This window comes from Martes martes (assembly GCF_963455335.1).
Source record: "Martes martes genome assembly, chromosome: 13".
Classification (NCBI taxonomy): Eukaryota; Metazoa; Chordata; class Mammalia; order Carnivora; family Mustelidae; genus Martes; species Martes martes.
The window spans coordinates 82,852,149-82,874,997 of record NC_137901.1 but is presented as its reverse complement, the minus strand read 5'-3'; the positions used below and the strand labels follow the sequence as shown (position 1 = coordinate 82,874,997).

At 54.3% G+C, this 22,849-nt stretch overlaps 1 protein-coding gene across 1 annotated transcript; it reads right to left on the bottom strand.

The window, feature by feature from the left end:
* Positions 1 to 113: 113 nt before the first annotated feature.
* Positions 114 to 21,523, bottom strand: SLC8B1 (solute carrier family 8 member B1). The gene is made up of 15 exons (XM_080821405.1): positions 21,317 to 21,523; positions 15,779 to 15,931; positions 15,616 to 15,668; positions 15,427 to 15,484; positions 15,174 to 15,279; positions 14,915 to 15,082; positions 13,897 to 14,004; positions 12,716 to 12,769; positions 12,330 to 12,460; positions 10,372 to 10,513; positions 7,494 to 7,615; positions 5,754 to 5,907; positions 4,896 to 4,976; positions 3,371 to 3,438; positions 114 to 1,246 (listed from the first exon to the last, which is right to left on the bottom strand). Exons 1-15 carry the CDS (start codon positions 21,485 to 21,487, stop codon positions 1,049 to 1,051), a joined length of 1,767 nt encoding a protein of 588 aa, XP_080677531.1. The 5' UTR covers positions 21,488 to 21,523; the 3' UTR covers positions 114 to 1,048.
* Between the last annotated feature and the right edge of the window lie 1,326 nt (positions 21,524 to 22,849).

Here is a 22,849-nt window from a genome sequence, read left to right as displayed (position 1 = left end):
TGCGAGGTCCCATCCATGGTTGTTCCCGACCCCACCTCAGGCCCAAGCCTTTGGCCTTGGAACCAACCACTCCTCCCCCGGCCCAGGTAAGGAAGAACCAATAAGAGATGGGTGTGCTGCTTTCTGGACACTTGAAATATTTAATAATTTTTTTACTGGAAAAAAGGACATTTGAATCACCTTGCTGCTGCTGGCAGAAGGCAGTCGGGCAAACTGGAGAGCTGCTTCTTGAAAAGGCAGGTCCGTAGCTGACAGCGGGAAGGCACTGGGGAGCACCCGCTCCGTCCTCCCTAGAGGGCGTTGGCACCCCGGCCCAGGGCTCCCCCTGAGGTAGGACAGGGCATGGTCCAACTGATGCCTGTTGCACAGCTGGGGAAACCCAAGGTTCAGGGCACAGAGGAGTCTGCCAGCAGCCAGCAGGCCGTTCTAGAGGTAGAGGCTCGAGCTGTGCCGTCCAAGCCAGTGGCCGTAATCGGGCTGGGGCCATAGGCTGACATTTTGGAGCCATTCACTAATGCATATAATATAGGACCTGTTTCTTTTGGCTTTTATTAACACAGCAAATAGAAATTTCAAAATTTGGTATGTGTCTCACGTTCTAGTTCTGTTGGACGGTGCAGCTCTCGGACTCAGCCTGGGATGGCCTGACGCTCCCTGTGTTCTGCCCACCCTCTGAGTTGCCCTGTCACCCTAATAAGCCCGGGCTTGGGAGCGGTTTGAGTGAGCCCTAAGGCGAGGATGCAGGAAGGCAGCAGGGCCCGGCGACAGGCCCTAGAACATTCCGCTGCCCTTCTGGCACCTGCCCGGAAGGCACTCAGCCTCCAAGAGGCTCCTCGGAGAAGCCAAGGAAGTCTACCTTCTGTCCGCAGCTTTGTCCACAGCACAGCCCCGTCTCCGATGTCCCAGAAACAAGGCTTCGCTGTTGTCCCTGCGCAGGGCGACAACCAGGAACCTCCGGCAGAGGCAGCAGCCCCTGCAGCCAGACGTCTTCTCGCCGCCTGCAGTGACACCTCCCGGCCGCCAGGCGGCCTCAGGTGCAAGGCGGCACTCAGACGCTTTTCAAGCGAATCACCCCAAATTCTGTCAGCAGGGCCACCACAAGGAAGCTCCCATAGAAGAGGAGCAGGCAGAAGCCGTAGACTCTGTTCAGCTGGAAGCACTGCAGTGGGACCGAGACCAGGGAGCAGACGAGGCTGAGGCCCAGGGCGCCCGCCAGGACCCACACCAACAGTCCATCTGGCTCCAGCTGTGGGGGGAAGGGGGCGGCAGAGGCTGGGTCACTGCAGCCACCAGTCGCCCGTCCCTCACTGGGGGCCACTGCAGGACTTCCGACCCCTCTGGCCACTCCCCACCTTGAAGTTTCCTGCTTCGAGCGCCCTAACTTGGGGTCATCTGTCATGCAGCCCTGGGACGCTAACACAGGCAGTGACATACACACAGATGTTGAAAATTCCTCAAGCCACACAGAAGAGTAAAAAGTGAAGTTGTCCTCTCCCCACTTCCCTTCCTTCCACGCTGGGGACTGTGCTGGGTGTGTTCCCTGCACCATCTACACTCTCATCTTCCCACCCGCCTGTGCGGGGAGCGCCATGACCCCCAGGACACACATGAGCAAACTAGTGAGTGAGGGACAGAGCCCAGATGGACGTCCAAGCTCTGAACGACACCGTCTCCTCCTCCCCACGCAGTGGCATGGCTGCACACACGTGAGCGGGGGCACACACACACACCCCGGACCGGCACGGCAATTTGGAAACCAGAAATGGAATTGCGCGCTGGGCAGTGTTTAAGAGCTGCCTGTGTTTTCCACCCAACACAACCCACGGCCACCCTCCCCGATGGCCTTCCTGGGTGCCTCGCACCTTACTTAACAGTGGGAGCATTTGGGACACTCAGTACAAAGGCAGTGGAACGCAGACACACACATGCATGCCCGCACACACCCCCCACAAAGAGCAAGAGGAGGAAGAAATAGAACCAGTGGAGTCAACCCTAAAGCCTCATTATCCGCAACTGCCTGGGGACTGATAATGAAAGGAGCAGAGACAAAATTCGCAGATGGTGTTCACCTTTTAGAAAAGCAAACTTTCCAGGGCACTTGGGTGACTCAGTCCGTGAGGCGCCGACTCTTGGCTCTGGATTTCAGCTCACGTCGAGATCTCAGGGTTGTGAGATCGAGCCCCTGCTTAAGATTCTCTCTCTCCTTCGGCCCCTCCCCCCCCAAGACTGTCTATTTAAAGAAAAGCAAACTTTCCGAGCAGTAAGTTTGTAGCTATTTGCTTGGGGACCTGGCCACTGCCAAAGGCTGGCCCCGTGTCAGCTAATTATAAGCCAGCCAAGAAGTCATCATCATTGTCACCGTCGAGAGCCGACAGAGTGGGTGACTGTTCCTGTTAATATCGCCATCTTTCGGCCTCACAGGACCGCAAGTGCGCTCGTGGGGTTGGGGCGGAGCCTGCCAGCTGTCTCCTGAGGCCACGCCCCCTCCCCATCCCCATCATCAACGCTCTCTTGTTTGGGTTCTGAATTCGGGTCCTTCTGAACAGAGATGCCCTGTGTGTGACCCAGTGCGATATCTGAGACCAGCAAAGTCCCCTAAGAATCCTGACTTCTCTAGAAAATCTGGAGTATCCGGCCACACAAGGCCCCCGTGTGAGTCACCTGCATGTTTCGGTTACCTCCCTGGCCCCGGCAAGTGTTGGAGGTTTCCACCTCTGTTAGAACAGGCGTTCTCAGGTGACCTACCCTCATCGGTCCCCAGGGAGCTTATTTTAAAATGCAGGTTTCCAGGCCCCCTCCCCGTGGAATGCCTGGGACTGGAGGTCTCACGCACCCCCAGGAAATTCTTGGGCATCGTGGGAATTGAGAACCTCCGCTGGATGGGTCTCAGAACCTTCTCCAAATCTGCCAAGCTCCTGCCCGCTGGGGCTCCCGCAGTCCCCCATGCTGGTCTGTTCTGCGAGCAGTGCTAAGACAAGGTGTTCGGCCTGGCCCTTACCTTGTGCGTGCTGCCCAGGAGGCTTGCTGGGGGGCCCCTCAACTCCACTTCAAAGGCAAGGAGGCTGAGGCCCAGAGATGTCCTAAACTCACCCACAGTCACACAGCAAAAGACTTAAGTGATGGGAACATTACCTAAATCCAGGGCCTTCCTGCCCGTTCCCCGAAGCTCCGTCCTAGTTACTCCTGAACTTACAAGGAATATGTATTTTCAACCCTCTATTCAAGAAATTTTTGAAACATTCTACAGATCAGGCTTGTCACAAACTCAGACAACGCCCCTCCCCAGCAAACATACACCGCTGAGATGTGAATGGTCTCAGGGTGGGACCCCATGAGAAGGGGCCCCTCGCAGGAGAGTCTGGTCACTCACCTTCACCTCCGCCGTGGGGTTCCTGGAGATCTGGAGCAGACAGCCCAGCCCCACTCCCACCAGCAGATCTGTGGCCTGGCTCAGGAAGTTTGCTGGAACAACAGCCCACCACCCCCCCACGCCAACTGCACGCCCGTCAGCTTTGCTTACGGTCTCTGCACCCCCAGCCCCAAAACTCCCTCTCTGAGGAGATCCCGCCCAGTGTTAGCCCTTTTAGGAAGGTAAGTGTCCACTGTGCATTCTGCACTCGATCTGTAAACAAGGAATGAGGTGACAGAAGGAAGCACTTGGCAAGTGGTAAGCACTCGGCTTCCCTGCAGCTAGGCGAGGTGACCACCCACCGTCCCCTGGGTGACGGAGCACAGGTCAAGGCCATCTCTAGGTATTGTTCAGGGGATCCTAGTCCAGGCAGAGCTCTTTCCTTCCCACCCCAGCCTGAAGGATTGGGGGAGGCCAGAGCCCGAAAGCCGGGAGCAGGTCCTAGTGGGGGCAAAGGGCCCCAGAAAGCCCCGTCCAGCCGGGGAGTTACACATGCCAGGAACACCTCCCAGGCCCTGCCCTTTTGAGCTGTGCTGTGAGGCCACCCTCTGACACTGGGCTCGGCCTGCATGCCCTTGCGTGCTGGCGCCTGGGCACAGCTGCACTCTAAGGGCTTTCAAACACTCTGACTTTATTTCACAACCAACATCATCTCCCATTTGTTGGGCACACAGCCTGGGCCAGGCACGGTCCTGGGTGCTGTGCCCCACCATCGATCATCATCCCAACCTGTTCTGAACACACAGAGATCGCCGAGGGGCAGAAAGCAGGATGTGTGCAAAGCCCCAAGGTCACACAGTGGGGACGTGGTGGCGCCGGACCTGGAACCCACGACCAGCTACTTTCAAATCCCTTTCTTCTCCCAGCCCCAGGCAGCTTGCTTGTGTTTGTCTTTTCTAGATAGAACAGGGGGCGGCAAGTTGCAGCCTGCAGCCCCTTCTGGTCTGTTGTCCACTTTTATAAATAAAATTTTATAAATAAAGTTTTATTGGGACATTTAATGAGTGGCCATGCCCACTCATTTCTGTATTGTCTATGGCTGTTTTCACACTACACAGCGGAGTCAAGTAGTCGCCAGAGAGGTTGGTATGGCCCACAAAGTCTAAAATATTTACTCTCTGGCCCTTTCAGAAAAAACTCGCCAAGCGCTAACATCTATAGACCATGACATCTATAAGGAAGAGGAAGAGAGTCTTCGTCAGGGCCCTCGGAAGCTCAGCATGGGGGCGTCTATGAAAAACACCTCTATCCACCGAGTGCTTGCCGCGCATTTCTGTCACCTCATACAGTCCATACAACAACCCAGCTGTGGTTGGTCCTCTCAACACCCCCATTTTACAGATGAGGAAGCTGAGGTCCCAGCAGCTGTGTCTCCTGCCCCAGGTGTTCCAGGAAGGAACACTCCCCAATCCCGGGATTGGGGCATGGAGCATAGCCATGGCCCTCGGAGCCCGCGCCGTGGGGAGGGCAGCCCCACAAAGGATACTCAAGATGATGCCGCCGAAACAGGCTGAGAATGCCATCCGCGGGTAACCCTGGCGGGCCAGCGTAAAATCTGAGAAGGCATCTGCAGGGAAACAGGAGACGGCTTCGAATGGGGAGTAGCTCCCTCTGAGAGACCGCTTCGAATGGGGAATAGCTCCCCCTGGCCCTCTTGGGTCATTCACTCCTTACTGTTACCCACAGTCATTCAGTCAACAAACACTGATGAGTACCCTTCTGGGGCCTGCAGTGGCTAGCTGGGTACTGCGGCCACAGCATCCCATGACACAATTCCCTCCTTGATTCTTTCTACCCCATTCTTTCCCACCAGGGGCAACTCTGGGATGTGACCTACCATTACTGCTAGCAAGCACAGCACATTATGTAAATTCAGAAAAGGTGCCCAAAAAGCTCAGTGGAAAGAAAGCTAGATTTCAGCCCCCCGACTCCTTGTCTGAATGCTCTTGTGCAGTACACGACTTAGCCAACCCTACCTGGCAGCTATAGTTAGAAAAGGGTCTACTGGTGTATGTGTGAATGCCTGTGTATGTCACACACCCATGTACACATTCAGCATGGTTGGCTGCAATAGGCTTCATGTCCTGCCTGAACCCTGGGAGGCACCTGTCCACACAGCAGAGAGTAGGGAAGAGGTTGGGGCCTCTCTATTCTCCTGGCCTGGGTACAATCCAGGCCACCTCAACCCAATGCCCAGTGATGGTCATTCCAAACAGCAGTGGGCCTGAGCTTGTGCTGAGGGCAGGTGCCCCAGATGGCCCTGCTCACGTGCACTCTGGCTAGGGGAGCAGAGAGCAGTGATGCGGATGCACCCGTCCCAGAACCCCAGCTGCCCCCGAGTCACCTCCAATGCTGTTCCCCCAGGCCAGCAGCGTGAGCCCCAGGACAGTGTTGCTCAGTCGGAAGACCACTCCCAGGGTCCGCAGGATGTTCACCACCTCCGTGGCCGCTGCGTTGATCCACAGGGCGCTGGTCAGGAAGCCCAGGAAAGCAAAGAGCTGGGGAGGGAATGGGTGCTGATGGGCCCAAGGCCAGTCCCCAACAGGGATACGGTCCCCCACGGGCACATGGCCTCAGTTCCTCCTCACTAAGACGGGATAATCACAGAACCCACCCCCTGAGATTCTCGTGAGCAGAAATGAGTTAACAGATTCAGAGCCGGCAGTGCTCGGCACATAGTAAGTGCTCCGTAGAATGTTCGCTCGGCGTTACTCTTCTGTCAGGGAAGAGTTCCAGAAGCTTCCCTCAGCTTCCAGGCTAGGGACCAAATGCTGTCCCATGACCACAAAAAGAAACTCCGTGCCCATATCAGCAGTGACTCCCCATCCCACCCAGCCTTCCTCCCGCCCTGGGCTTCCACTACTCTGCTTTCTGTCTGTACGGATTTGCCTGTTCTAGACACTTCATTACGCGGTCTCACGCCACACGTGGTCCTTCGCGGCAGGCCTCTCTCACTCAGTGCTGTGTCTTTGGGGGACATCCGTTGGGAGTGGGTGAAGTACTTCAAAACCCAGTAAAAACACTGGCTGAATACTATTTCCCTACATCATCAATTGCTCGAAATTTGACCTGCTTTGGGTTGACACACTCAAGAGTTTCTCAAAATAAAAGCTGTAATTTTTTTTATCAATACATAGCAAAAAAAAAAAAAATTAAACTTGTAAGTGAACTTTGAAGAGTACATTCTAAACAAACTGCCTAAAAAAATTCCTCAGCGTGCCGTAGGATGGAGAGAAGGGGGGAAAAAAAACCCACAAACACCGGACAATTCCATCCTTGGAACGTGGCTGTGAGACACGCGGGTGCGTCCCCAAGAGTGAGCAGGAGAGAGTCTGGTAATTGTTCAAAAAGTGAAACATAACGTCTGTCCCTGCAGCTTCACCCAGGAATGCACCCAAGAGGAATGAAAGCCTATTTCTAGACTCACGTGTTTACACAAATGTCACAGCAGCATTCCTCGTTAACAGCCCCAAAGTAGAAACAACTCATGTCCACCGCTGGTGAACAGATAAATGAAACGTGCTGTATCCGTACCATGGATCGTGTTCGGCCATGAAAAGGAGCGACTCCCTAATCCCTGGCTAGTGCACGGGACAACCCTGAAAACACGAGGCAAACTCACAAAGGACCACATATCGTATGATCCCATTTCCATGGGAAGTCCAGAACAGGCAAATCCATAGACACAGGGCACGGGTGGGCGGCGGCCGGGGGCTGGGGCAGGGGAGGGGGGGGGGGACTGACTGCTAACGGGTGTGGGTCTTGAAATGCTCTCAGATTGATAGTGGCGATCGTGGCAAAATTATGTGAATATAACAAAAACCACTGAATCCCACACTTTAAATAGGCAAATTATTTGTATGGTATGTGAATTATATCTCCATAAAATGAAGCTGTTACCAAAAAAAAAAAAAAAAAAAAAAGGATCTTGAAAAGGAACAAAACTATCATCCAAAGTGGCCTTAAAGACCTGTCATTATGGAAAGTGATTCTGGGCCTATCTGCCCCAGGGGCACAAACAGGACGCCCTCCTGGGAGACCCCACTGTCCTCTTGCCCCACCTTGGGATGCTGGGGATTCTTACCCAGTGAAGCCTGGGAGGCTCGCTGTTGGATGTGGCAAAAAAGGTCACCGCAGCCACGGCCGTGCCCGCAATCACCACGACGGCCCAGACGGGAAGGAGGCCACCTATCTCATAGACGCCATCTGCGGAAGGGCAAGAAAGGGCAGCTGGTACTCTCCACTGCTTCAGCTTGGCCCCTGCTCCTGGAGGGCACCCTCCTTCCCCAGAATGAGTGGGAGCGCCTGGGGGAGAGGCCCAGGGATAAAACTCATTTACATGCGATTGTTTGGACGTAAAATGTCCCCAGTGCTACCCTGGGCACTTGAGGGGGACAGAGAAATTAAAGACAGAGGGCTTGCCCTGAAGCTAGCCACACCAGAAAGAAGGCAGACAATGTGAAAGACAGACTCTCCCCAGACTTCTGCTAGGAGACCAGGATGGGAATGGCTAAGCCCACTCACCACCACTGTCCTCTCCCACGCCCATGGCAGACATCACTAATCAACCATCATGCCGATGCTTCTTCCAAGTGAGCTTCAAGGCAGCACCCTCCAGCCAGGCATTGCCAATGGATGGGCATCGCTCCACTAAATGAACCATGCAGTCAAACCCAACCCTTACCCACTGTTCCTGGAGCCCAGCACCTGCTCTCTTGATGAGTCCACTCCACAAACCAACCCATTCAAAGTTATGAAAGTTCCGGGGCCTCCTGGGGGGCTCAGTCGGTTGGTTAAGCATCCGACTCTTGATTTCAGCTCGGGTCATGATCTCGGGGTCAGGGGATTGAGTCCTTACATCGGGCTCCAAGCTCAGTGGGGGGTCTGCTTGAGATTCTCTGACTCCCCTTCCCTCTGTCCTTTGCCCCCTCCCTACCCCCAGTCTCTCTCTCTCTCTCTAAAATAATAAATAAATAAATCTTTAAAAAGAAAAATGTTATGAAAGTTCCAGGGGCTTCCCATCAAAACATGAAAAGGCGAAAACCTTACAGGCAGATGGATCACTCTAGAATTCTCCACACACAACCTTTTCCACCACCAGGGAGTTAGTACTGGTCTCAAAGGCAGTGGATGGTTTGGCTGCCCAGACACCTGCATCCAGACTTTCCTCTCCTTCCTCACCAGGGAGCTGATACACAGATTCGTGTCCACGATCCATTGTGTGTGGATCTCAGGAGGTCATTTTGACTGAACGTGGTTCTGACCGGGTAGTGGGGGCTTTGGAACCCAACACCTGAGCGAGGGGCCTTTTCTCTGAATTTGCCACACCTGTTCTGGGGGAGTTTCAGGAGGTGGCTGGGGTGCAGAGTGGTCGGGAAGGGCTTCTTCGAGTGCTGAGGATGTGTGATGACACATGAACAGAGAGAGGGTACAAGGGCCACAGGGGAAGAGGAGAGAGCTGGCGGGGAAGGAACCAAGCAGGTGGACGCCGGCAAGGACAGAGAGCAGGGAACGCAGCTGTCTTAAGAATGGCCGGGGCGGTATGGACTTGGACCAAGAGGTACTAGGGAGCCACGGAGGTCTTTGAGTGGAAGAGTGACCACAACCTTGGAAAAGCAGCACTTTCTAAAGTGCTCCCAGAGAGGGAGGAGGCTGGGAGGCTCTGCTGGCAGACCCAACACCCCCTCAGGCAGGGAGCCAAGTCCAGGGCTCAGCCCGGAAGGGGGTCATAAATGCTTTCGCCTGAACCAGTAATTCCCCAGTGGGGACCTGCTATCACCAGATGGTGCCAGTATGTGGGCAGGACACTACTGTGCTCATCCTAGGTGAGCGATTTCTCCTTTGTAGGAAATCTCCACGGGTGCGAATAGGTCTGCGGCATCTCTAACCCCTGCTGCACGCCCTACCGAACAGAGGCTCCGGGCTCAGACGCGTTATTTTTATTGTATTTATCTTTGCAGTTACCTTGAATTTACTGGCAACGAAGCCACTTTCCTATTGGTGCAGTTCAGTAACTTTAAAAACAGCGGATTCAAGAAAAACATCAACGGGAACAATCAATGATGTCAAGTGGCTGGGTCATGAACGACAGATGCTTGGGGTCCACTCTTTTAAGAAGCCCCAGAGGTGACAGTGAGTCCCTGGCTGTGGCCTGGCCTGGGAGGCTGGGTTCATCTGCTCGACAGGGAATGGAAGACTGAGGAGCCAGATAGCTGGCACCCCTAAAGGGCGCCCTTCTCAGCTCTGGGGTCACACTGGGTCCTGGTGGGCTCTCTCACAGTGTCCCCCTGCCATAAATCCAGGAGGGGACCCACAGAGAATTTGCTGACCCTGTTAGAGCCAAAAACGCCACGGCCAGCCATGCACTGGCCCCCAGCGCCCTACCTCCTCCACCTTCGGGTGATGCCCGGGGGACAGAGAGGAGTGGGCAGCGTGAAACACTAAAGGCACAGGAAGAAGCCCGAGCAGCGGGAGCCGGAAGGCGCCTGGCAACACTGGGCATTTCCTGAGCCAGAGCAGGTCAGAAAGGGTAAGGACAGCCTGGAGCAGACAGAGAAAACTGCAATTCCCCAGCCGGGTACCCCGAGAGGCGAGGGAGGGGACTGCCCTGCTGCGGACAGCGAGGGAGGGCCCCCCATATACCGGGGGCGCCCTTCTCAGCCCCAGTCAGTTCTGCCTTTGGGAACGCCGGACCCGGATTCTGATGTGAAATCTCCTAATATTTTAATGCAGGCAAATGACGGAGGGCGGGACCTGGTCCGAGGGCCACCAGTGTGCTGCCCCCATCTGCGGCTGGCAGCACCGGATCGGCTGAGCGTGGGACGCTGGTGCCCCTTTAGGCACAAGCATATGTTAAGTGTCTGGGATTCCACTGCAGGCCCAGGACCCCGTGGTGCCATTGAGAAGAAAACTCTGGAATGTGTGTGGGGGAGGTGGGCTGGCCTGGGGGAGGGGATACTCACAGGCCCCCGACTGCAGGGTCAGGACCAAGACCAGCGGGCTGGTGACCAGGTGCAGGCAGTTGAGGGGCCGTTTCCAGTTCCCATCCTCTTTGTCGGGGTCCACCACGGGGACGGTGAGCAGCAGCAGGAACTCCACGGGCAGCTGCCAAGGGGGCCAAGGCAGGAGGGTGTCACTAGGGAGGCCCGTGTCTGGGCCAGCCACCCCCTGGGCAAGGTTACCCAGGAATGCAGCCGGTGCGGCTAAGGCCCCGGCCTTGGGCAGGCCCAGGCCCAGTGCCGCTGGTGGTCTCCTGCTGCTGCTGGAGCCCCAGCCCAAAGCCAGTGCCTTCCAACAACACGAATCTATCCTCTCCCGGCTCTGGGGCACGGGGTCCTAAAATTGGGGTCTTGGCGAGGCCACGTGCACCCCTTGGCTTGTGGCCCTGGTCAGTCCCAGCTGTGCTTCTGGGATCACATCTCCTCCGACTCCGGCCCCCACCTCCCAGCCCCGCTCTTTTCCCGTGAGGACCTTTGTGATGACATCAGGCCCACCTGGATAACCCAGGAGACGCTCCGTCTCTCCAGACCCTTCATCACACCTGCACATCTCTTTTGCCAGGAAGGTAACAGAGTCACATTTCTGGGGATCGGGACCTGGAGATCTTTTGGGGGGTGCTGTGACTCAGGTGACCGTGGTACCTCGTCCACTAATCCTGACCTCGGCCCCGGGTGTAGGAACTATGCTTTTTCTCACCTTCCAGAAAAAAGGGACTGAGGCTCAGAGAGGTTAAGGAACTTCTCCAAAGACGCACAGAAGGGTATGTGAACTGGGATCCAGGGCCAGCTCCGACGGACTCCACACCCTGCACTTTCAGCCAATAACTAAATTAATAATCCCATGTACGGAGCGCTCACTACACGCCAACCGCAGAGACATCGCGGGTTCGGTTCCAAACCACCTCAGTAAATGCAGGTCACAAGACAGCAAGTCAAACGAATTTTTCGGTTTCTCAGCCCATAGGAAAGTGATGTTTACGCTACGCTGTCTATTAAGAGTGCTGCAGCATGGTGTCACCGAAAAAAAATCTACATTTCCTTAATTAAAAAAATATTTTATTACTAGAAAATGCCGTCAAGCAGCCAGGCTTCCAGCAAGCTGTCCTCACCATGCCCAGATCACCACAACCCCCAGAGCAGCGGGGGGAAAAGACTGAAATGTTGCAAGAGATTCCAGCCAGTGACACGGGGGCACAGAGTCAGGCAATGGTTTTGGAAAAGCTGTGTCCACATACCTACTAAGCACAGGGTCCCGCAGACCTGCAACCTGTAACAGACACAGTGTCTGAGAAGCTTGGGGAAGCCAAGTGCGATGAAATGAGGCGTACGCCTGTTTGGCACCATACTCAGCCCATCACGTAGTAGCTTTTATGAAATTGTCACAATTTAATCAAACCGTGATACGCCTGATACATTCACAATTCTTCAGTCCCTTCCTAGAACAGAATTAAGCGCCCATGTCCTTTGTCAAGTGATTAGAGGCTGCAGACTCTATTTTCCTGCCCCACTGACGTTGAACGTGGCCACGGGATGAGCTTCGGCCCATGGGTGGTTGGTGAATGTGACAGGAGTAGAGGCTTAAAATGTGCACGCACATAAAGTCTGTCTTGGCCTCTCGTGCGAAGACAAGAGCACACCCCCCGTCAAGTACCCAGTAGCCCCAGGATGCGATGCTGGGCAGACTGGAGGGGCTCCCTCCCCTCTCCCTCTGTCCCAGATGCAATCCTTCCTCCATGGGGGACAGGTCAGGCCATCAGGCAGACTATGACTCAGTTTCCCCATCACATGCCATGTAATCTATTTGGAAAGGGTCTCAGCAGACCCCAGCCCATCCCCTCTCACTGAGATAGAGAAGGCTGAGTGGCCACTGTCCTGTGTTGTCACGGAGCCATGAGTCTGGCTCCAGGGTCCCCCCTTCCTACCTTGAACACCTTGAGGGCCCTCCAAGACACCGACTTGCTCCTCCACTTCCTGTAATCCAGGGGGTTGAGGGCATGGGCCAGGATCTGAGCTGTGGTCTCCTGATAGAAGAGTAGCGGTCGGTACTCTTCACCTGGGTGTACGAGGGGGAGAGGGGCAGGTGTCCCCGGCTGGCTCAGCCTCCAGGAGACCCTCTCCCCGCCCCCTGGTCCTCCCAACCCTCAGGAAGAAGGAAATGCCCAGAGCCTGGCTTGGCTGTCGTGGAGTGAGAGATGGGGCTCTCATTGAAACCTCATTCCTGGGCCCTTGATGGCCCCCTCTCCCCACCTCTCTACCCCTAGCCCTGCCCTGATACCCCACCCCGGCTGGGCACAGAGTCCAGACTCACTGTAGTCATAGCTGTTGGAAGACACGGGCTCCTCCTCAGAATCTGAGAGCATTTCTGTAGGAGAGAGGGGAGTTTCACATGAGCCAGCTAGGGAGTCCAGACCCCACCCCCACCCCCTGCACCGTTCCCAGGTAGGACACCTCCAGGACAGGGCCATTTTCAGGGCACAAGTGTGTAGGTCCTCTGGACCTTGGAGTTCTCAGCACTCCCTAGGCATGCTAGAACTCTTACCGAGTGAGAAAGTCTAACTCAAAAAACACCTTCACATGTAATGCTCTAGCTATAAAGCCAACTTTAATAAGGGCATTTAAAGATATAACTCAAACATTAGCAGGCTTCAATTTTGTACTTTCCAGAATTTGGAACCCATCGCATTTTTCTTTTTCAGTCTGAAACTTTTCTTGGAAGTCCTCAGGAATGCTACAGCCTGAGCCCAGCAAAGAGGGGCCTTAAAAGGACTAATGTCTTCCTCATCACTATCCCTAGTCCTGCCTCTGTGTGACCTTAGGCCCTTCTCCAGGTCTCATTCCCCCTCTTCCTCCAGCCTGATGGGCTATGATGGGTCTAGAAGACGGCACAGGGCTGATGTGTGCTGAACTCGGAAGGTTCAGTAGACAGAGGGGAGGAGAGGAAAAATCACGGAAGACTTCCTGTGGGGGGAGTCACCGGCACCTGTGTGTTGGTTATGGGAATGTGTATATGTATATGTACCTGGGTGTGTTGTGTATGTATTTGTATATATATACATTTGTATGACTGCGTGTTGTGTAGGTGTGTGTGTACATGGATTTGTATATGTGTGTGCTACGTGTGTATGTCTGTTTGTGTGTGCACATATTGGTATGTGCATACGAATGCATATGCATACGGAAGCACTCGGGTTCGAAGCTGAGGGCAGTGGGGAGCATTACTGGATGTAAGCAGTGACAGATCTGAGACAGATGTTGCCCTGGAGAGAGCATGGAGGAGGAAGAGCCAGTGAAACCGGACACGCGGGTGACGGACACGCGGATGACGGCACAGCCAAAGTATGCAGGTGGGACCTTGGCACAGAACAACTAGGAAAAGTACGAAGAGACGATCGACGATGACCTTGGCCCCCAGAGATGAAAGGCAGTCGTGAAGGGTGCAGAGGGTGCCAGCCCCCACTGGCCTCGTGGGAGCTCAACTCGGACCCTTACCTGGAGTGCCTGGCATGGAGTAGACCAGGGACCTCCTCCGCTGCCATCGGTAGATCCAGGTGCAGAGAACCACAGTGACCACATAGAACACGTACAAGCCCAGGTAACCTGCAGACAAGGGTGCAGGCCGTCACCAAGTGGCATCCCGGCCACAGTCCCAGGCAGCAGGTGCTCCCCGTTCTCCTGCTGGTGCCTGCTGGTGGTGGTCTGTGTTAGCCCAGCCCAGCAGCAGCCGGGAAATGGCCATGTCTTGGAGCCCCCGCCCTACCGCCTGGCTTTTCCTCGGCCTCTCTTCCTTTCCTGCCCTCCAGAATTGGGCAAAGAGGTAATGCCGGGCACAGTCGCCTCCAGGACCCAATTCAAGTGCTAAGGGCTGGTGAAGTGCTCTAAGCCCTGAGAAGCTCGGCCCCACAGACCGCAGCCCCCGAGCTCTGGTGGCACTGGGTTTGGTGAGAAGGGGCCTGGGGACATCAGAAGTCAGCAAAGGAGAGTCCCTGGTGCTTTTTCAGGCCGCCTCCCTGGTGCAGTGCCCTGTCTCTGGCAGGACCTGCGATGCTCTGTGGCTGTTGCCTGCACTTGGTGACACCAGGTCCAGGCCTCCAGTCCTCGCTGGGCTCCAGCCACCATCCCCTCGCCTCTCAGGGGCTCCTATAGTTGCTGATCGCTGGATGTCCCTGCATCCCAGTGTCCCTTGTGGGTTTCCAGAACCCCGTGTGAACTGTGCCTCTGTCTACGTCACTTGAACCACGAGTGGAATGTGTGCACTACAGGGATGCTGGGGGCCACAGTCAGCAACCTGGCCAGAGTGCTTATTAAAATGGGACACTGAGAAAATCCAGAACATCACCCCAGGCTCCCCCCTGGCCCTCTTTGGTTATCTGATCGACAGGTTCCCTTTTTTGGGCTCAAGCCAAAGGAGGGGTTTCCCTCCTTCAGAACTGGAAATGACACTGTGCCCGGCTGGTCACCCGCTCGCGTCCCCTGGTGCCTCCCACCCGCCAGTCCCGCGGCTGCTCACCCAGGGCCCATGCCAGCGTGACCCTGCCGAGGTAGAGTGCGGTGAAGGTCAGGAACACAGCCACCATGTAGAAAATGATGTCTCTGAGAAAGGGCCTGGAGGCAGCTGTGAAGGGGCGCAGGATGGCGATGCCGCCGGCCACCACGGTGGTGACAAGCACACCTGCGCCTGGAGGAGAAGACGCGGAGCTCAGCCTGCCCTGCCCCCCGCCCCCGCTGCCCCCCGCCACCTATCCCTGCTGCCCCAGGCCCTCTCTTACCAAATAGCGCCCCAAAGGCCAGGCCGGCCGTGCGAGGATCTGAGAAAGCCACCAGGGCGCTGAAGATATCAGGTGCGCCGTTCCCGAATGCCAGGAAGGTGACGCCATGGGGGGAGCATGTCAAGGGAACACAAAGCAGGGGCCCCAGCCTGGCCAGACCTGTCCTGGGCCCTGAGACACCACCCAGTCTCCCAGACTCCCCTCCCACTGCCCTCCCACCCTCTGGGGTACAGGCCCGGGGACAAAAGGATACTGCCACATTGTGGGACAGCTTGAGCACGGTGGAGATGGCTGACAAGTTAGGGCAGAAACTATGGAGAGAAAGCAAACAGGGTGTGCCTTCACGGCCATCCTCTGCCTAAACATGGGGTCACCCTAGTGCCAACCTCCTAGGGACTCCATTCCCATCTATAAGCTGGATGGGAGCCCAGGCCACACTCACAACTTTGCCGCGGTGACTCCCAGAATCAGAAACAGGTAAAGCAGCCAGAAAGCCTGGGAGAGGGGTACGGGGTTGGGAGGGGACGGTGGGACGGTCAAGTCCAGTCTGGGCCCCCAGCCCCTCTCCCTCACACCCTCACCCCCACCCCGGGGCAGGGCCTCACATAGAGGGTGACAGCCAGAGGGAGGAGGTCAGGTGGGAAGTAGCAGAAGACGCCTTCGAGGTAGTTCAGGTAACCCCCTTCGCTGTGGCAGTCAGGGGTGGTCCGGATGAAGGGACAGCGGTTAGAGACGTTCAGGCCACACACATCACGACACTGCAGCAAGGGAGAAAGGGGGACATCAGGGGTCGACCCCCTGAGGGCACCTGGACCAGGACCGTCTAAGTAGCTAAAGATGACCTCCTTCAGCCCAACCCCTAAGCCCCCCATCCCTCCAAGTGCCAACTGTTTAAAATAGACTTGTTTATACAAGTCATTCATGAGTGTGTTTCTCTTCCCTACCCTCCATAATCCCACCTTTCTCCAAAGCTCCCACCACGATCAGTTTCCAGAGTCCCGTTATGGGCATAATGACCTTGCACACACATCCTGTTATATAGCTGGTTTTGTTTTACAGAAATGGATCCCTCTTAACTCTCTCGTTTCTACAATTTGCTTTTACCACTTCACATATATGCCACCCATTAAGATACTGGTACACGTAATGATGAAGAAGGGGATCAAAGTCGAAGCACGCTGAGTAATTTCCATATGCCAGACACAGGGCTAGGAGCTTAAAATGTATCTCAATTAAATTGTCCCACAGTCTTGCAAGGAAGTCACTATTATCATACCCCCTAGACAGAAAAGGAGACAAAACAGTGTCCTGGGGTCCACTCCGTGGTAGACAGGGTCAGAACTGAGGTTCTAAGGCTGGTTTGAGGTTCTAGAACCCTGTCTTAACCATCATACACCCTGTGGATACCCTATGGTCTTTTTAACATTACAGCAGTATGTCATACTCTGAATGATACGGGGGGCGGGGTAATATTTCCCCACCGGTGGGCATACAGGTGTGTCTGATTTTTTAGGAGAGCCAGCAATAAACATCCTTGCATGGGACTCTCTGAGTACATATGAGAATATTTTGAAAAGAGAGAATTCTAAGGGCGCCTGGGTGGCTCAGTGGGTTAAAGCCTCTGCCTTCAGCTCGGATCATGATCCCAGGGTTGTGGGATGGAGCCCCACGTCAGGCTCTCTGCCCGGCGGGGAGCCTGCTTCCTCCTCTCTCTCTGCCTGCCTCTCTGCCTACTTGTGATCTCTCTCTCTCAAATAAATAAATAAAATCTTAAAGAAAAAAAAAAACAAAGAAAAGAGAATTCTAGAAGTGCTGAGTCAGAGTGCATCAGAGTCTGGGTTCCTCCAGAAGCAACCCGAAGACAAGGATTTACGAGGGAGTAAGTATGTATTTGGGAAGTGTATGGAATGCAGTCCCCACAATGGGGCAGCAGGAGAAGGAGGGGAAAGAAACCAGAGAGGTCAGGCTGGGACTGTCCACGTTGGACTGGTAATCCCAGGGGCAAGGGAGCTGCGGTATTTATACACCAACTCCTACGAGACATCAGGAGAGGATGCTGGTGGGGGTCAGGGGTGGGGAGGTGCTAGTTCCCCAGCACTACCCACCTCCCGTGTTTATGGGCGGTTCTAGAAAAAGATGCTTGCCACTAGAAGTCAACAGAAGCCCTCCCAAGGGGTAGTGTGCGAAGGACACGGGCAGGGCCCTGACGGCACTTCTTGCACTTAGACACTTGATGGGTTTTGCCAAAATACGCTCCCCTAAGCCTTACTCACTGGCACCAGCCCCGGCAAATAGGATTCCACACCCGTGCCTGCCCCCCAAATCTTGTGCGGGCTGACGTGGCAGGAATCTTCTTGTCATTCATTTGCAAGTCCCTGATTATCTGTCAGTGCCCGTCTTGTGGTCATTTGTATTCCTTCTTCGAGTTGCCCCTTTTCTCAGCTGGAATGTTTGCTGCTTCTTATTGACTTGGAGACGCTCTCTATATAATGGATATTTGTCCTTTGTCATGTCACACTCGTGCTTAAGCACTGTTCTCCGCCTGGAATGTCCCTCCCCCTTTTCAAACTTTCTGTTAAAAGCTTTGTAAATACCAGCTCACACCCATTAGGATAGCTACCTTACAAAGCAAACAGCACTAGAAACTAGCAGGTATCGGCTGGGATAGGGAGGAATCGGAGCCCTCGTGCGCCGTTGGTAGGAATGTGAAACGGTGCAGAGCCTTGCCAAACAGCACGGTAGTTCCCGAAAAATCAAAAGAGAGTGTTAGTCACTAGGACAGGGAAGTAACGCACAGCACGGGGACCGGTGAGTGTGCTGCTGTCCAGTAAGTATGAAAGCCGTTAGACCATCACAAGGGAAAACACCATTTTTCCTTTCTTTTTTAAACCTGAGAGGCGGGATGTTAACTAGGCTTATTGTCATCATTTCCCAATAGATGTACGTTAATTCCTCATGCTGGACACCTTATACTTCTCACAGTGCGGGATGTCAACTCTATCTCAATAAAAGTGGGAAAACATAGAATTACCCTATGATCCAGTAAATCTGCTTCCGGGTTGAAACCAGAAAGAACAGAAAGCCAGGTCTCAGAGAGAAGACACGCAGACCCACGTTCACGGTGGCACTGTTCGCGACAGCCAGGAGGGCTAGAAGCAGCAAGTGCCCCCGATGGATGAATGGATGAACCAGAGGTGGCACATCCGCACAATGACCATCATTCAGCCTTCAGAGGGAAGGGAGTTCCGACACATGCTACAACATGGGAGAACCTTCTGGAAGCCATAACAGAGAACATTGTGCTTAGTGCAATAAGCGAGTCACCAAAAGACAAACACACACTAATTCTGTTTATGGGAGGGACCTGGACTAGTCCAATCCACAGAGACAGAAAGCAGAAAGCAGGGGATGGGGGAGGAGGAAATGGGGAGTTCTTATGTACTGGGGACAGAGCCTCGGTTTTGCCAGATGGGAAAGTTCTGGAGGTGGATGTCAGTGATGGTTACAACGGCGTGAAGGAGCTAATGCCACGGAACAGCACACTGAGAAATGGTTCACGAGGGAGAATTTCAGGTTATGTTGGTGAATTTAAGTCATGTATATTTCACCCTAATTTCAAAAGGAACTATTTGTCAGATGGTGGCTCTGTGATCCTTCAGCCTTCTCTGAACTCCCACCAACATCACGCGGGGGCTGAGATTTCTAGATTCTGAGCCCTCTGGCCATCGCCCCAACCCTGCTCTGTGGCTCTCTGCCAATGCAACACCAAGCCCGCTGTACTAAGGGCACCTGCCGTCACTTCGGCCCACTACCCCACTCCTTCTTTGTCCCCCTGAATCCACATTCATCCTCCAATCCTTAGTTCCCCAGATGCTTCCTCCAGGAAGCCTTCCCTAACTGCCTCCAGCCTAGGGCGGATCCCCCAGTTATAAACTCTCATCACTCCAGGTCCTCTCCTTCCAAGCACTTATGTGTTTTGAAATCCCCAGTTATTTGTAGGATCATAGACTTGTCCCGTGTCCACCTCTCCCACCAAAGTCTTGCACAGTGCTGGGCACATAGTAGGTCCTCATAACTGTTTTGCCACACTTTGTGCTGGGCATCTTCTCACTCAGTCTTCATGACAGACCCAGAAGGTTGGTATGATTCTGTCCACTTAACAGATTAGAAAAAGGAGGCACAGAGCGGCAAAGTGACTTGCCCAAGGGCACACAGCCCACCACTGCTAGGTGGTTTCAGACTCAGCTCTGCCTGAAAGTTACCAGCTGAAGCTCCTGGGGAAACAGCCAACTGGGCAGGGGTAGCCTCCTCCTCCTCCTGTCTGCCCTCCTTCCCAGCTCCCCGTCCTCAGGGTCGGCCAGGGAGGATCCAGGGAGACGCTCCCACCCCAGCTTGTCTCCATCTCCTTGACAGCAGAGTGAGCCAGCAAATCAGGTCCCCCAAATCAGCCCCATCCCAAGGGGGTCATGCCCTCCCCCCAAGGCCCACCAGCACCTGTTCGCAGCTCTCTGCCCTCGAGTGGCACAGTCATAGTGGTCCTGCTCTGCATCCGGGGTGGGTGACTTTTCACCTCTGCCCCATTTCCTTCTCATCCTCTTTCCAGAGTCACTAAGGACACCCGGGGAAATAGCTGACCCTCTCCTGGCTCTGGCCAGCTTCCTGTCCCTAAACCTTAGTACCCTCATCTCTAGTATGGAGATGTTTTTACCCATCTCGGGAGGTTTAGGAGAGAATTTGTTGAGCTTGACACAGGGCTGGCCTGAGTGCTCAGTAACTCAGAGGTTATCTGGCACAAACCACAGATTACCTCGGTTTTCCTACCCCCAGGGAGCATGACCCTCTTTGGAGAGGCACCAGTGAATTTAATAACCACAGTAACCATAAACCACTTTCCCTTCTGTAAAATGGGCATAATTACCCGTTCAGCTTCAGAAGGTGGGCATGAAGGTGCTCTGCAGCCCCATAAAGTTGGCTTGGGCACTAAACACTCTCAGCCTTTCAGTTTGAGGGAGGAGTTTGTTTTTCCGTTCTCCTGGGAATGGGGAAGGGCGGGAACTCCAGCCCCTGCACGTGGAATGGACCCCTGGGGGTCATTGTGAGCAGTCCCCTGCCTTCAGTCTTTAACTTGGGATCTGCTGTGACCTCTCCTCTCCTTACAGACATCAGGATGGCATGATTCAACTTCCTGCAGCCTGTCTCAATGGCCTATGGGAAGAAGACTTCCTGCCTCTCACCAAAGTGTCCCCATTTCTCCTCCCTCCAAACATCCAAGTCAACAGCACCCCTTTCTCCCCAGAAATCTCCTTTCTTCCACCACCATGCCCTTCCTTCTAATCTCTCAGTACATTCCACTCACTGTGCCCCCAACATTTATCTCAAATCCCTCCATTCCTTTCCTATCCCCCACAACCACCACCACTCTTCTAGATACATGCAAAAGCCCCCCACTGGTCTCCCTGGTGTCACCCTCACTCCTCTCAATCCATTCTTCCCAGAGAAGCCAGAGAGCTCCTTTGAAGACATAAATCAGCCTTTGACATCCTTCTGCTTAAAAGTCCCCATGGGCTCCCAACTACTGTAAACAAATATCATCTCCTAGCCTCAGCCTATAGGGCCTTTTGTAATCTGGCCACCACTACCTCTTCATCCTCATCTCTTAATATTCTCCCCCTCGCTCACCCTGTTCCAGCCATTCTGGCCTCCTCCATGCTCCAAGAACATACTAAGCTTGTCATTGCCTCAGGGCCTTTGCGCTTGCTGTTCTCTCCCTGGAATGTTCTTTTTCCAGATGCCTGTATAAGTGACTGACTTTTTCCATTCAGCGCTTGGCTCAGAGGTCACGTCCACACAGAAGCCACCTGTGACCGCCCACTCTGAAATATTTGGAAATATGCCCTTCCCGTCACAGTTCCCACCTGAAGAGGTTATTTGCAAACCACTTAACATCTTACCACCTGAAATTTACATGTTTGCTCTACTACCTGTCCTCTTAGAAAACTGTTAGCTCCACCAGGGCAGGAATTTTTGTCTATACTGTTCCCTGATACACCCCAGGGTTCAGCTCAGCACCTGGTACATAGTAGATGCTCAGTAAATATTTGCTGATTGGATGAATACACCCCTACCTGATGCCAGCTTCCTACCTGGATGCTCACGTCTTCCATGGGGGTCTGGTTCACACCTGAGGCTGAAAACTGGGGGCCGATGTGGGCCCCTATAAATGGGCCCCTGGTCCCAGACACCGTCTCCACCATCAGCAGCCCCACATAGAAGAAACTCAGCACTGGGTACAGATACAGCTGTCTGCCGGCCATCAGACCCGGCGGAGCCTGGCCCTCACTCTCTGCTTCCCCTTCTGCCGTGTTTCACTTCCAAATAGCCCGTCGCTCCAGTGGCCTGCAGAGAGTGAGGTGAGAAGGAGGGTCAGGGTCACCAAAGAGCCTAGGCCCTAACAGGAAGGGACTGAAGACTTTCTCGGTTGAGGAACTGCCCTCCCCGCTAACCCCACCAAAGGAAAGCCAAATGTAGAAACTCATTCTGGATGGAGGCTCTTCGGAGGGTCCCAGGGCCCCCGCTCATTCAGCATGCAGATTAGTTATGCCCTTCTTCCTAAGGACCCCCGATAGTGTCTCCATGGAGATGCAGGCCTCTCCCACCCACACCCCTACCCCGACGCTGGAATATCAGGGCTGGAACAAGGACTCCTGGGACTCTAGAAGAGACTTCAGCTCGGGGATCAGCTTCGGGAAATCAATCTAGGAAGTGGGCCTCGGTGGGGACTTGGCAAGCCCTCGGAACAACAGAAACCTACTTCTGGGGGTGGACGTGGCCTTTGGGCCACCCGTTTGAGACGACTAAGCAATGCTGTTCTGTGACTTCCAATGAACTAAGCACTTATCACAGATGACCTCATTTAATTCCCGCAACTGGCCAAAGGGAGGTACTATTATTATTTCCATTTTACAGATGAGCAAACCTGGGCACAGGGCCAGGTCTGTGTCCTCACTCAGCCGCTGTGCCTCACCTCTCTCATCCAGTCCTCAGGACAACTGTGGAGATGTCCTTGTCTCAGCCTGTCTTACAGAGGAGGGAGCTGGGCTCAGAGAAGTTCCCTAACGTGCCCAAAGTCACAAGGCAAGGAAGTCACAAAGTCAACAGCAGCTCCTCTGATGGGGGAGTCAAGGCCCAGGGGAAGTGAATTGCTCAAAATCACACAGCGTGTTAGCAGCAGAGCTGAGCTGGATTCTAGCATCTGCTTTCACCTCAACACCAGGGCAAAACCGGCTTCAGTCCTTCCAAAGAAATCAAACTGGGAAAAAAACCCACGTCCTTGGCACACCGACTTCCTTCTTTTGGCTCTGCTCCATGTCGTAGATGAGCATGTTTTATTTTGGCATCAACAGAAACAAAGTCCAGAAAACGTTATTTTTTTTGTCATTCTTTGCACAGTTATTTCTCAATGACCTGACAGGGCAGGGGTGGGGGAGGAGGCACCAGAGGAAGAGAAGAAAAGGAGGGGCAGAAAAGGCCCCGTTCCAGCTCTCTTTTCTCACCTGTTAACTTTCCCCTCCTGCTGTTTCCCGGAACTTGGCACCGATTTGGACCCAAACACTCCAGCTTTCCAGTTCAGTCACAGCCCAAATTAGGAGCTGTGCGGCCTCGGTGAGGTCACTTCA